Source organism: Anas platyrhynchos, chromosome Z (assembly GCF_047663525.1).
Source record: "Anas platyrhynchos isolate ZD024472 breed Pekin duck chromosome Z, IASCAAS_PekinDuck_T2T, whole genome shotgun sequence".
In the NCBI taxonomy this organism is placed as follows: domain Eukaryota; kingdom Metazoa; phylum Chordata; class Aves; order Anseriformes; family Anatidae; genus Anas; species Anas platyrhynchos.
Genome location: NC_092621.1, coordinates 84,338,104 through 84,352,183, shown reverse-complemented (window position 1 = coordinate 84,352,183; position 14,080 = coordinate 84,338,104). Strand labels below are relative to the sequence as shown.

Sequence of the window (14,080 nt, the reverse complement as noted above, 5' to 3'; positions counted from 1 at the left end):
CTTTAAGTGAGAATTTTATACAAGATAGAAGAGCAATAAATAGGGCAGACCAAAGCTACTATATATTGAATAGCAGAAGGTATGTATCATGAGGTTCTTTTTGTCCTATAGCTTATGAGAATTTGTTCTGTAGGCTGCACACTTCAACTATCTCAATACATAGAATTCAAAATGATTGCATTTTTAGGTCAGAGCTCAACTGCGGAGTTAGATTAATCTCCCTAATTTATTCCTTTGTGAACGCTCATTACAAAGCTTTAGGAAAAGGCTTTGACTTGTAAGGAAGAGATGAACTAAAAATATCGGAGATGTAGTTCAATTTCTTGTAGATAACTTGCGCTAGGTAGGAGTTGTACAGATTTTTTTTTCCAATTCCATAATTACTTAAGCGTCATGAATTTCATGTGGCTTCACTGTGCCTCCAGTTAAAATGTTCTTTTGTTCCTCAAAGCCTCAGAGTCCTGGGTTTTGAAGGAGTTCGGTGCTCTTCTGCAAGTGTTTTTCCAGGCAGGTGTGCACAGGCTTTCCAGCTGGCTTCCTGGGAGTAGTGCTATTGATGAAATGAAGTCTTGTGGTGGATGATTTCTTTTCCCTACCCTTTGTTTAAAACTTGAACAGTGTGTTTAAACCCAAACAAAAATAAAAACCTTCTTTTTGTGAAAGTTAGAATGTCTGATAAATTATGCAGACTTAACTGAAAACCGAAGTGAGGTAAGCTGTGTGCTGGAGTTGCAGAGGCACTGAAATTCTGTCTACCCACATATGTTGTTTCCTGCTTATATCTAGTGGATAACTACCTATGTAACTATTTAAAATGTGTATATTTTTAATGTTTTTTCTTTACACTGATGATACTAAATACTGAATGTGGCAATAAAATGTCAGTAGAGTTTTGAGGAGAAGGGACTTGAAAAATCTTTTCATTATGAGTGATGAAATACTGAGCAGTATCAGGTAAATGTTGCACATAACTAAATATCTCAGAACTTCAATACATCACTTTAAGATAATTTTAGTGGCTAATGTGGTGGTAACAGATGTACCAGACAAAATGAAAAATAAGTAAAACCTGTTTTTAAGGAGAACTTTTATTTTGAAGTACTTTAATTTCTCCAGGGAAAGTATTTTCAGAGTACCTACCCCATTTATGCACAGAGACAGCAACTGACTCTGAAACCAGCAACCTTTTTACCTTGGACCAAGAATATGATTGTATCAAAAAGCCACGAGTGTTGTGATACATCAAAAGAGAGCTGATTTTATATGCAGTATGCCAAGCATATGCATGCAATGTTTGATAAATTTCAGAATGTTTAATGCCAAATTTAAAGAACATATCACACAGAAGTGCTGTTTTCCTCACAGCATACACACTCATTATTCCCAGTGACAGTGTGAAGCCTGTTTAGGCATGCAGTACTTTTTAAAGGTGTGGGTCATGTAAGTTTCGACGTCCATGTTTTAACAATTCAGTGGGAGACCTGGTTTTGAGAAGTGTTCAGCACCCTGTATTACAAACGGAGCTGGTAAGGGGCCTGAAGTTTGAAAAATCCAGCTTCTTATTTAAGCTCTGAAATGCAGACAAGTCCACCTCAGGCGTTCATTTGAAAAACACCAGTTCTCCTGTATAATTTATAGTCATTGTTCATTGTTAGGCTGTACTTCTGCTGAGAAGAAAAAGGATTCTTGGAAAATCCTGTAGCTGATCCAAAAGATGCTTTGCTGCCTTGCAATTTTAATCTGAAAAGATAAATTGGCAGTCCATGGTGCTAGCAGTGGTTGCAGAGTGATTTTATGTATAAACATGTATTTTTCTTGTAATGTGACTAGTGGTTTAATGAAAGAGCAAAACAGTAATGGAGAAAAATGAGGACTTTTCTCAACAGATTGGTTCGCTTGCTTCAGATAATCATAAGCTTTAGTCAGTTCCTGGCAACCTTTGCGTTCTGCATGTGAAGGAAGACTCTGTTACATGGGAAATACCTTCGGAGCGGTTGCTCCAGCTGCCTATTAAATACGTTGCATAGAAGAAGAGAAGTCTGGTGGCTGGAGGGTGACACAGAAGAAGGGGTTGCAGAGTCACGTCCAGGACATGCAGCACCCACTTGTACACACGGAGCTGCTGGCTTGCTATGGCGCTGGCGAGACTGGGTCTGTAAAGCATCAGTTGCAGAGCTCCTTCTTGGAGCCAGCACTTGGGGAGGAGGATAGCACAGATAGAAATAAAAAGGGTAACAAGGTAATCTTGCATCCCTTCACACGGGCTTCCATTAGCCTGGGATGCTGTCTGTGGGAGCTACAGGGCTTTTTTTTTTTTTTTTTTTTTTTTCTCATAAGACACTTTGGCAGAAGAAAGTCACTCCATTACATGTTCCTGTGGCTGCACATGAGGGATGCTAACACACCAGAGCCCGAGTTACCTTTGTAGCTATGGCCAGTGCAGGACCATGCAGGGGGCATGCTCTTGTGCTGTGTGGCATCACACGTGGCACAATTGCCCAGTGCTAAAGGTCTCACAGTATGACGAGTTTTTCTTCAGAGCTGTCTGCATCCGCAGAGCCTCAGGGGATTATTTCAGAATGAAAAAGAGAACCCACGTTCAAAATCTTTGGGAGTTCCCACTTTGCGCAATCCGTTCTGGCTGCTCTAAGGCCTGACATGCTTTTTAAGCATTTTATTTTGTTTACCACAGGGGCTGAACGGTTTCCTTCCTGCTCGCTGGTCAGAGTTGCCTCACAGCACTGGCTGCCCTGAGGTGGGATGTAGTCTTCTGGACCACATCTGATTTTTGCATGGGAAGTTTTGAAAAGGGCCTCATGTGGAAAAGGGATTGGGTAGGGGCTGGGTGTCGAAGAGGAAAAGGCAAATAAAAGAGCCAAAAGGAATTATTCTTGAGTTTCTTCGCTCTAGATTTGTTGGTATGTTCTCAGCTCTTTTCTCCTTCCCTGGGATGCCTGCCTACAGCACGGGATAAGAAACTGATTTTTATAAGAAATGAGATGGCACAGGCATCTCTGTAGAAGGCTAGAATAGAATTTTACATGGTTCTAGTAGTATGCTCTGATTAAAAAAGCTGTAAGATAACTGAATCCTCATTACAGTTTTTAACCCTTTTTTTTTGTTTGTTTGTTTGTTTTGATACTATCCCCATTTTGCAGGAACCCATATCCAGATTTAAAAAGCAACCTCTATTAACCCAGACTTCTGTCTGTGCCTCTCGGTTACTTCAGGCCTTCAGAATTCAAGTCCTGCTGTGTGATGTTGCTGCCATGGGATCAAGCGGCTGGGACGACAATTCCTGCTGACCCTGGTGAATTCCTCACACGCGGGGCACCTCAGCCTTTAAGTCTGCATTGTAAGAGAAGTTTGCAGGTGAATAGGCAGCTCCTGGTTTGCCGAGGCCTCTCCTTGAGCTGGAAATCAAGCTGTAAGACTGCTTTGAGGAACAGCACGGCTGGTGTGGCTGGCCACAAGCTGTGAAGTTAACAAGTGGTGTGAAGCTATCTGCAAGTCCTTGGTCATCCTGACCCTGTAGCACATTCTGCTTGCCAGTCAGGACCTGGCCTTAAAATTTCCTTCACATGCAGAAGCCATTTTTGCACAAATTTGCATTTTCGGGGGGTGCTGTTTACATGGATGTTACTGGCCTGTGGTCTAGCCACTTTGTATGTGCATGCAGGGTGAGTTGTTAAAGACGTCCTGAGGAACACACCTTTACAGTGCTCGTGGGCTGGGAATTGTCAGGTTCCTTACAAAAACGGAGCATACCTTCTTAGACACATAATATAAACCGAGTCACAAAAGTAGAGGTGCTTTTCAGAAGACCAGATGGATTGGATATAAAGACGATTACCTAGAAACATGCAGACCAAAAGTGTTGTTCTGTGAGGACGTAGATTTAGACTTACAATAACCACTGCATACATTGAGAGTGCTCGAAGAACTAACTGAGGAGGGGGTAAAGTAGGGGGGAAGTAATCATGCACTGCTTGTGTAGTGCAGTGTTGTGCAGCCATCCTAGGGCATTCAAGAATGACTCATGCTTTTTTTGCAGGCATAGAAACTGAGAGTGAAACAGATGTTTTGTTTGGGATGCATTCTGAGGCTTTTTTTTTCGGACTTTCAGGAAGCATTCATTTCGCCATTCTCATTTCATTTCAGAATCAAAAGCATTACATTTTTAATAAACATGTTTTTATTAATTTATTTTTTTTTAAAAAAAAAGACTCTTCTTAACCTGAGGTTTAATATTTCACTGTGATGTATTGATTCTAGAATGACTGAAGAAACGCTGAGAATATTATGACATCTTTGCAATCATTAAATACACCAACATTAATGAAGGATTAGATCATACAGTGGTATAAAACTATTGCATATGATTATGTTAGAAGTGTCTGAGAAAACACAAGCCTGTTATGTTCCGTATTTGTTTAGTTCTTGAGTGTTGTTTTTTCTTATATGTTTATTGCTTTGTATGTTTTTGTTGTTGTTGTAATTCACTGTTAGCTGGTGGTTGGTTTATGTATGTTGACTGATTTATCTTAAAGCATGAAATGACTTTTTTTGGAAAATGAACAGGAGGAAAACTAAACCTGACCTATTCACATTGAAGTGATTTATGGGGGAAAATGAAACAAATGTTCAACTTTTTTTTTTTTTTTAAATAATGCAAAGATCACCGTGCAGACATACATAACAATAATGTGAGCCACAAGGAAACACAAACCATAGAGGGATACTTTTTATTTATGCTATCCCAGCATTAAGGGAAATGTTGTACGGCTGTTTATTACATAGCCTGTATTTTATCACTGTGCTGGCTGAGTTCTTTTGGTACTCAGTGCTGTGCAGATAACACAAATAAATGTGTGGGCCTGTATACATATCATGTATAACCTTTCTTATCATCGCACACAGTATATCGTCTACACATACACCATAAATTGACGACTTGTAAATATGTAGGCTGTGGTAAGCCAGAATAGTGGTCACCACAGAAATGAGAGCCCAGATTTTTGCTATAAGCCTTTAAGCTTCAGGATTTTTATTTATTCATAAGTTTTTAATAACAGGTGTCATGCAAACCTTTCCTTAGGTCTGAATGGCTGTCCATTGCTTGGGGCCTTGTGGGTTAGGTCAATGGGTCTGGTGTTAGTTGGATAAGACTCTGTTTGTTACTTTATAAAGGCTCAAAAGCAACTCCCTGTGTCCCCTGGTTTTGCTGGACAAAGTAAGAGCATAACAGACAGTATCCTAGTTTATAATTTCAGGCTAGCCATGCTAGCCATTACTCTTCCCAAAACTTTTTTGGCTGTCACCTTTTCTCTTTATTTCTGTAATCTTGCTTCTGCCATAGACATGCAACTCTGTGCAAATCAGTTCCCTGCTTCTATATTCGTGTTCAACCTAGTCATGTGGAATTTGTCATCGGTCCCTAGTACTGTGTTTTTCACAGTGTTTTTCACAGTTCTGGCTAACAAATATCTAAATCCTATATCATTTAACTAGATTAAGCATTGCTGTCACTTCTGCAACTTCACCAAGGCTTATGCCTGCATGTAGATCATGCCCCGTTGAGACTATGCATCATTCAGCATGGCATTAGCATATGCTTGGAAAGGCAGGGAATGCTTAAGAAAAAAAAAAAAATAAAGAAAAAAACAAAACAAAACAAAACAAAACTACTTCTATAAATGGAAAAATCACAGTGAATTTACAAGCAGCTACACTATTGGAAAATGCAGCCAGCGAGGTTACTAGAGCACATTTTATTTTACTCCTGCAATGGGCTGAAGATGTTTTCATGGGTCGGTTAATGTAGGTCAGTTAACAGCCACTTATTAAGCCACAGCAAGTCAAAAATACGTAGTTGCGCTGTCTGTGCATCTGTGAGAAGAGAGAGGGCAGAACTGCTGAGCTGGCAGCTTTGCTTCCTCATCCCGAGGAGGGAGGATGCTGGTCGGGCAGCGGGCAGCACGGAGCAGGAGGACATCTCTGTGCCGTGCTTGCAGAGCAGCCTGCAGAATGGCTGCAGGCCTTTTGTGGTGGAAATGGTTGTCCTCTGAATCTGAGAATCCACACAAAGTGCTGCTTCTGCTGTGTTATTACGGATGTCTGAGTTAATGTCATATCTGTGTAAGCAGATGGTAAGAGGCTGGAGGCACCAGGGATAACTTGTTTTAATAGAGAGGTGGAGCTGCTCACCTTAGTGGCTGATGCAAACTCCTTTCAATGCACCCTTCACCTGGTTCTTTTCCTCCCCCTCACTCCCAATGATTGTCCAGAAACTTCATGCAATGAATAACAATTGAATATTTTAGATCTTAAAACCTTTAGAAACTACTAGATGATGGCGTGCATTAAGACCCAGGGCTGAATGCAAGAAATGTTGCTGTTTGTAGTGATCAATTGTTTAGCTGAATATTTTGGGGATAACTCAAGCTTCCTAGGTGGTGACTTTTCTGTTGTTATTTTTGTGAGGTTGGTTGCAGCCATCATTTTATTTTTGAATGCCTTCATTTATTTTCCGTCAGCTTTCTCTTTGCTGCTTGCTGAATATAAGAAGGGTTGGAAAAAGTTGTGGGTACAGTAAAGTGAAAACTGAATTTCTCAATCTACTTCATGTGATCTCTTTTTAAAGAGATCACAAAGACTTACCTTTTGGTGTATATTTTAGAGGTGTATTTCACCTAGTAAGTTCTAGCATGGTTTGAGAAAAGGCCTATGACTATCCTAGTTTGTATTGTGCCTGTGATACAAAGCTGTTTTGCTTTTTTGTGCAGACTCATTTGGAACCACAAAGAAATTGCAGGCAAGGAATGTTGTTTTTTAAAAATAAAAGTAAACCTTAAACTTCTCTTCAGACATAATAATGTACAATTTCTGTAGCTATCTGTAGTGCCTGATACTGGGCTTCATCTATCGAGTCAAGATATTTGTATTATTGTCTTCCTTTCAGGGTTAAGATGGTTTGCAGGCCTTCAGACATTAACAGATTTTTCACACAGTAGAAAAAGGATGATAATGCCATGTTTCTTATTTTAGTTGATACCAGTTGGCCATGAGCAATTTTTTGTGTATCCTAATTGAAACTAGCAAAATAGATATCTTAATGAGCCAGGTCAGCTGGAGGAGCTGATTAGGTCATGTTGTTCTTTCTGGATTAAGCTGTTTGGTCTGTAAAATATGTGTTTTTCCCAGTGGTTTCAAAGCAATGCTACCTGACCTGTAAATTCAGAGGTATTTTCACTTCAGGTTCACTAGTTAAAAGTCTGGAGGGGATATGTTTTTTTTCCTTTTACTTTGCAGGGTGTGTTTGTGTGTGTGTGTGTATGTATATATATATATATATATATATATATATATATATGTAGTGTGTATATACCTTTCCTGTGTTTGCAGAGTAATGAAAATCACCATGGGACTGGCTGCAGTTGGTTGCTTTCTATAAATGCTGCTGCACTATTTCCAGCAGTGTAAAATAATTGTTATGCTTTACAACGTGACAGTTGACTGTGGCTGCCGTACTCTCCGCATTGGTACGTGGAGATCATGGAGGCTGTCAGTATTATGTCCATGAGCATGCCTCATCTGCAGCCCAGCTATTTTCGTCATGGGTGGTGTGGGTCCAAGGGGCCAACTCTTGCTTCAGTCTGTCCATCCATAGAAAAGCCAGGAAGGTGTCTTGGTTAATTCCTACACTACTCTTTAGACATGGTAAGGTGGGAACTGGCCAAAATACCTGTTCTGTCTTAATCCAGATAGTGAATCTCTGAATCAGCAGAACAGGGTATCGGGCAGTTTGGTTCTGCTGGGAGTTGGAGGTGCAGGCATGGGTTGGGCAGCGTGGCTCATCCAGGTGAGTCCAGAGGTGGCCATTACGGGGTGAAAACATTCATTTACTGTGATGCTGTTCAGTGCAAGCTCATGTTTGGGATGGGAAAAAAGTCCTGCCTCCAGAAGGACCCTCTGAATGCTTGCGGGCATGGCTGTACGGCTTCTTATTCTGCAGTGGCAGTCATGCTGCCAAACTGATTGCTGTGAGCTCTCCTATTGCTAGCTGTGCTCTGCGTGTCCCAGGAAAGGTATAGGAGCAGAGCTCCTGCATTACTTCAGTCTTAGCCTGCCACATCCATGTCTCCAGATAAATGAGACCTGTGGGGGACTGGGCTGCCTCTCTGCAGGTGCAGCCAGGGCTCGGCTGAGTGCCGGGACAGTACGTGTCCTGTAGGGACAAAAGGGGAGAAATTTCTGAGGTACAAAATCTAGGGCACCCTCTGGGAATGGCACGTCACAGGACTTGTCTTGTCACAAGTGTGGGACTGCCTTGGAGGGGGAACAGGACACAATAAATGGGGCAGCCTGAGAACTGCAGAGCGCTGCTTTTTTGCTGAGGTGGAAAAATCAGCGTTCACACCAATGCTATAGCAGGGCATTTGACATCGTCTTTTAGCTTGCTCACTAGTTTCAGGTTCGAGCTGTAGTTCCTCACTTTCCTCCAGGCTTCCCAAGCACATGGCACGTTTCTGGGTGTCAGCAGGGAGCAGTGGGGTGAAAGCTCCCCCTTCCCCTCCGAGCTGCAGCTCCTTGCTGGGGTGGAAGTCTCAGGGCTGGCAGAGCACCCGATGCTCACACACCACCACTGCTGCTCCTGACATGGCCTGGACCCTTGTGGTGTTTAGCAGGGGCAGATTGCAGCTGGTGCTTTGCAGCGGTGAGGGCACCCCATGGTACAAAATGCATGGCAGAGCCCATGCTGAAAGTGCTGGCGCTTGCTCACCTCAGCTAGCACACTTCTCTAGTGCAAAGCCATTGCAAATAACCAGCTCAATTCCAATGCCAAGCAGGTGTTAGCAGCGCTAGCCTTGCTTGCCCTGGGAAGAAGACGGATGTGGTTATCAGACGTGGGAGAAAGTATCCAGCGGGTGACTTGCCAGGGCCAAGCGAGCAGGAATTGAGGACAAGAAGTCTGCTTCGCCGAGGAGTTGTAGCGACCCGTCCTTTTCCTGATAACTGCATACATCTGTGTGCACTTGTTTACCTTTGATTTTCCTCTCAGATTGCACCCAGCTGAACAGATGTCACCCATGCTTTGCTGTTTATTCCCCTTGCCTGTCCGGATGGGAACATTGCCGAGAGCAAGCTTAGTTAAAAAAAACAAACCAGCAAAATCCTTGAGAACCCTTCTGGCTTTGACAGACTGCAGTTTGAACATATCCCACCTGTTTGTAGTAGCCATAGCATGCCAAACCTGTACAGTCTGGATTTTCAGGTAACTCAGGCATTTCTGGCTGTACATGAGTTTTCTGTTCATTTCATTACAATTGCAAAGTTACTGGAATGGTGTTTACGAGTATGTACTATTAACTGAGGCAGGAGACAAAAGTGATTGTGATTTACTTTGTTTTTTAAAGTACTTTTTAACAAAGCAGCTGGTGCCGTTAAGGAAGGTTAGACATAGGTCTGCATGGTGCAAACCAGAAAAAAAGCAACACCCTCAACCACAAAACCAGAAAATGCACTGCAAGCATGTGAGTAAACCACCATGAGGAAGCTGAAGATACTGCTCATGAAATCCAGCTAGAAAGATACCCACAGAGCAAGGAGGGTTCTCTCCTGCCCACCTTCCTGTCGACTGAAGGTGGGAGCACTGCCAGAGCTGTCACCACTGCCTCCAGGCTTCTGTCACCTGTCTGTGCCCTGAGGGACAAGCAAAGGTGTGGATGGCAATGACAAAGTACCAACGAGTGCCTTTTCTTGAAAGGATGAACCACTTTTTGGAGGCCAGACTGTGGGGTTCAGCAGCTCCCTTTGGTCATCCCTTGGTTCTTCTTGCCAAAGGACTTGGGCTCCCGTGCAAGGTTTAGCGTCGTCAGAGGGGCGCGCAGAGCAGGAATCCTACAGCAACACATGGTGACCTTTGCAAAGCAAGCCAATATTTATTAGTCAACCTGGCTGCAGCACGTTCCGTTTTGGAGCCAGACATTAAAGAAGAAGCTTTGTCTGAGCTGGCAGCATTACCAGCATTACTTGGTGGGCACGGCCAGCATCTCGTCTGCCTCGGTTTATGTGGAGCAGCTGAATCCTCAGCAGCCAGGGACGTGTCTCATGAACTCTTTTCACATGACCTTCCTTTACATAGGTGACAAGTGGTGACCGGGCAGCCCTATGTTAAATGATTAATGCAGAAGACTATCCAGCTCATGCCAGCCTGGACCTGCTCTAGTGGGTGCTGTCCATAGCTGCCCCAGGGGAATAATTTTAACCCTTCTGTCACACAGCACATCAGTGTGTGGGCAAACTGAGTCAGATACGCACTTCATAAACGTAATTCTGAAACTTCCACATTCAGCCTGGTTGTGTGTCAGCGTTTACCTACTGTTGAGCTCCATCTGGACAGTGAAGACTCTGCAGCTACTATTAATGACACTTATTTTCTTTTAGTATGGAAACTTGTAGTTAGCACGATTTAGCTAAATATCTAGTTGATGATCTCAGTAGCATCAAGACATGAGATTGGCTGATTGTGTGAACTGACTTTGGGAGTGATTTGGCATGCTGCTGCGCTCCCAGGAAAGCAAGAGATGTTCCTCATTTAGCAAGAATGTATTTTATTTTTTCCCCTTGTCCCCAGAAGGGGGGATTGTATTTGTATTCTGGTGGATTTGGTGGTGGTTGCCCAGAGCGGGCTGTTTGCTTGGATACTGCACCTCAGAAAAAGGGTTGCTGGACTCTTTTTGGCTATAGGGACCTTGTGAGGTCAAGGAGCAGACCAAAGCGATGCTCCTGTAGCTGTCTCTTGTCTGAGCTTCACATAAGGGTGAAACATTCTGCAGCAAAATTCTGGTTTGTATTATTATTATTATTATTATTATTATTATTATTATTATTATTATTATTATTATTATTATTATTATATTAATATAATAATATTATAATATTATGTAATAATTATAATGATAATGTTGATGATGATGATGATGATGATGATGATGATAATAATAATAATAATAATAATAATAATAATAATAATAATAATAATAATAATAAATTTGTCTCTACCAAAATTGGATTAAAATTTCGTGTTCTGCTCTGGCAGTGCTGAGCACTGGCTGGTGTGGAACAGTTATTCTCAGTTCCTCTCCTGGACAGAGGAGGTCAGACACTGTGGCATTTAGGGGAATTGCCTTTGATTCGCAGGAAGGCAGTGCAGGGAGGAGAGCTTCTCCTGGCTGTCCTTAAGAGTTTGAAGGAGAAAGCTAAAAATAAGATAAATTCATAACAAAAAGGGAAAAATGAAAGAATTTCATAGCTTCACTTTAATTTCCACTGTGCTTGAGTAAGAAGCAGAAACCCACAGAACTGATGCCACCGATGAGTGAGACAGCTAATTTGACGCTGCGGGTTTATTTTATGTTGTAGGACACCTAAATAAAGACATGAGATTGACTTCCCATGTACCACAATCTATTCAAGATCTAGGTGCAAGAAATAAATGAAGGAGTTTATAGAGAAGTAAGACAATGGTTGCTTTTTATTGAAGTGTCAACAGGAAGAATATATATATTTTTTAAATCAAATAGTGCCCTGTAGTACTGAAAAATAGATAAAATCAAAGACCAGAAAGTTCTGTCATACCCCCAGTGTTATGAATTATTAAATTTCTGGAGGAAATAGAGGGAAAAAAAAAAGGAGAAGAGGTGTACTTTAAAATAAATTCCTACAAATAAGTGTGTGGTATGCTGATTGTCTTGTGAGCCCAAGAGGAAAAAATGATTTTAAACATCAGAGAGAGTAGGGTGGTGTTTTTTCTTTTCTTTCCCCAAGCATTTTCTTAAATGCTAGGAAGCAAAGTTATTACCACTTGATGTTGCTGAATTATTTAGATCTGCAAATACAAGGAAAAACACCTATTCTTAGATTTTAAGTTGTTTGGCTATTATGAAATACAAAATAATAATTAAAAATTAAAACAAAAACAAAACATGGTAGATTGAAATCCACTGAAAGCAAGAAGCCAGATATCACAGAGGCAGGAAAAAGTGTGTGCCCTAAAGTTCAGTGCATTATTTTAAATATGATAACAATTCTGAGTGTACTCTCCCTCCATGACTTAAATTCATAAAAGCTGATACTGACAACGTTAAACGTGTTGGAAGAAATTAGAGATGTTTTGCATGTGTATGTATATAAAAGTAAAGGATTTCAAACACGACTAGGCTTTTTGAACAAAACGTAAATTATTTTAGAATGTTGATATGCAAAATAATCTTTTCTTACTACTGATTTACTACATTTTTTTGAGCTCTAGAACAAATGGAAGGTAAATTTTTTTGTGTTCTTCTACTAATGTTTTAAAAACCAAACAAACTAAAAGCCCTCCACCTCCTCCACCAACCAAACCCACCACAACTAACAACAAAAAGCAGATATTCCAGCTGTCCCCTCATATTTATGCTTTTAAAAGGCATTTGGGACCCTGAAGTCTGGGACGTGAAGCTGACCAACAAAACCAGCTGCTCTTAAACTGGGGGTACCTGTCAGATTTCCAGTACTGCTTCCCTTTGCCTAAATTTCTATCAGCCCAGATCTACGTGAGTTGAGTCACTGTCTGTGAACACTTCCAAATGAATGCCACTTAGGTCTGTGATCCTTGTGTTTTTGAAGATTTAATAAATATATAGATATATAAAATATAATATTTTTAAAATGCCCCCTGTGCAGCTCATTCAGAAGGCGTGACAAGAGGTCCCAGCTCAGCAGATTTGACATCAGAGCATACCCAAAAGTGCTTTACTGATCTGTCCTGTAGAGCTCAGTGTCCCCCCTTTAATGATGAGGTGGTGGCCAGAAACCCTTCACCTGGTGGTGGCCGTGTGTATGCCTGTGCCGACAGAGCACTTAGCAAGGCGGAATTCTGGATCAGAAAATCAGAATTGGATTTGCCAAGGTTTCTTAGCTGTCTGCATCTTTGCATTTGGGTGAGCTGTTCTGGAAATAGACACTGCTTCAGCCCAGCTCTGCAGGTCAAATTTTGCTTTTTTGTCATCTGGGAGAAGTAGAAATACAAACTGATTACCATGTATATGCTTGTTTATAAAGAGCTTTTTCAGGGGTGTTGTTCCCAGGCTATATTTTTTTTTCTTATTATGTTTTATGTAAAGTATGTTTCAGATACTGTAAAAAAAATAATAATAAAAAAAAATGCAGGGAGCTTCTCACTGACTGTGAGACTGGGCTGCACCGTGTCCAAGCTCTGTCTCCGCACTGGGCGTCTTGGCTTGCTGGCCAAGTTGAGCTTATTTGAAGGTCACAGCTGCTGTTGATCAGCCAGAACTTAACAACAAGTCAGATCTCTACTCAGACCGCAAATGGCAGAGCTCGTTCATGCTTTGGTCTCCAGAAAAACACTGCCTGAGCAGTGCTGCGTGTGTGTTTGTAAATTCCAATTCTGCAGGCTCAGGCTAATCTCCTTGTTTTGTGCAGCCTGCACAATAAAAAGCCTTCTCCCGGCTGCAGGTCCAACCATGGAGGGAAAAAGCTGCTTGCACACACCTTGTAAGAAGGTGTACGGACACGTGCATGGGTCCAGAGGTGTCTGCGGGGTTCTGCAGAAACATACGATGAAAGGCGCCTTGCTGAGAGCAGTAAGTGGTTGGAGTGGGTAAGCCAAAGGTAGCTCGATGTGCTTCAGGTCAGAGCCTGTGCGAGTGCCCTGCCTGCCTGGCACTGCATCGCTGCTCGCACGCTCTGCAAACAGGTTTAATTAGCAATTCCTTCCCTGCGGGCTGCCTTCTTTGTCTTTCGGTCTCTTCTCCTGCGCTCTTCGCATGGGGTGAGGAGTGGTGGTGGTGCCCGTGTAGGTCCCACGAGCACTGTAAGACTCTTCTGGTAACAAAGAGGGGATGCCGAGGGTAGTCAGGGGGCTGATGGGCATGCTGGGGAGCCTGGGCACTGTCTCTCCCCAAAATCACTCGAGCATGTGGTATCTTTCTACTCACTTTTCTGTGATAACAGTATGCCTTACTGATCAGTGTCATAGTGATGAGTGAATTGTTAACCACCGATTTCTCTATCA

At 42.0% G+C, this 14,080-nt stretch overlaps 1 protein-coding gene across 8 annotated transcripts in view; it reads left to right on the top strand.

The window, feature by feature from the left end:
- MCTP1 (multiple C2 and transmembrane domain containing 1) overlaps positions 1-14,080 on the top strand; it is a 271,275-nt gene that overhangs the window by 20,411 nt on the left and 236,784 nt on the right. For 2 of the 8 annotated variants that reach the window (XM_072031691.1, XM_038169787.2), the window contains exon 1: positions 13,408-13,649. The exons of 2 other annotated variants lie outside the window; for them this stretch is intronic. In XM_072031691.1, coding sequence (XP_071887792.1) covers positions 13,530-13,649 — 120 coding nt within the window. In that variant the 5' untranslated portion in view covers positions 13,408-13,529. Of the gene's footprint in view, positions 1-13,403; positions 13,650-14,080 lie in introns of those variants that run through there. 4 more of the 8 variants (XM_072031692.1, XM_072031694.1, XM_072031693.1 and 1 more) reach the window with 3 other exon arrangements.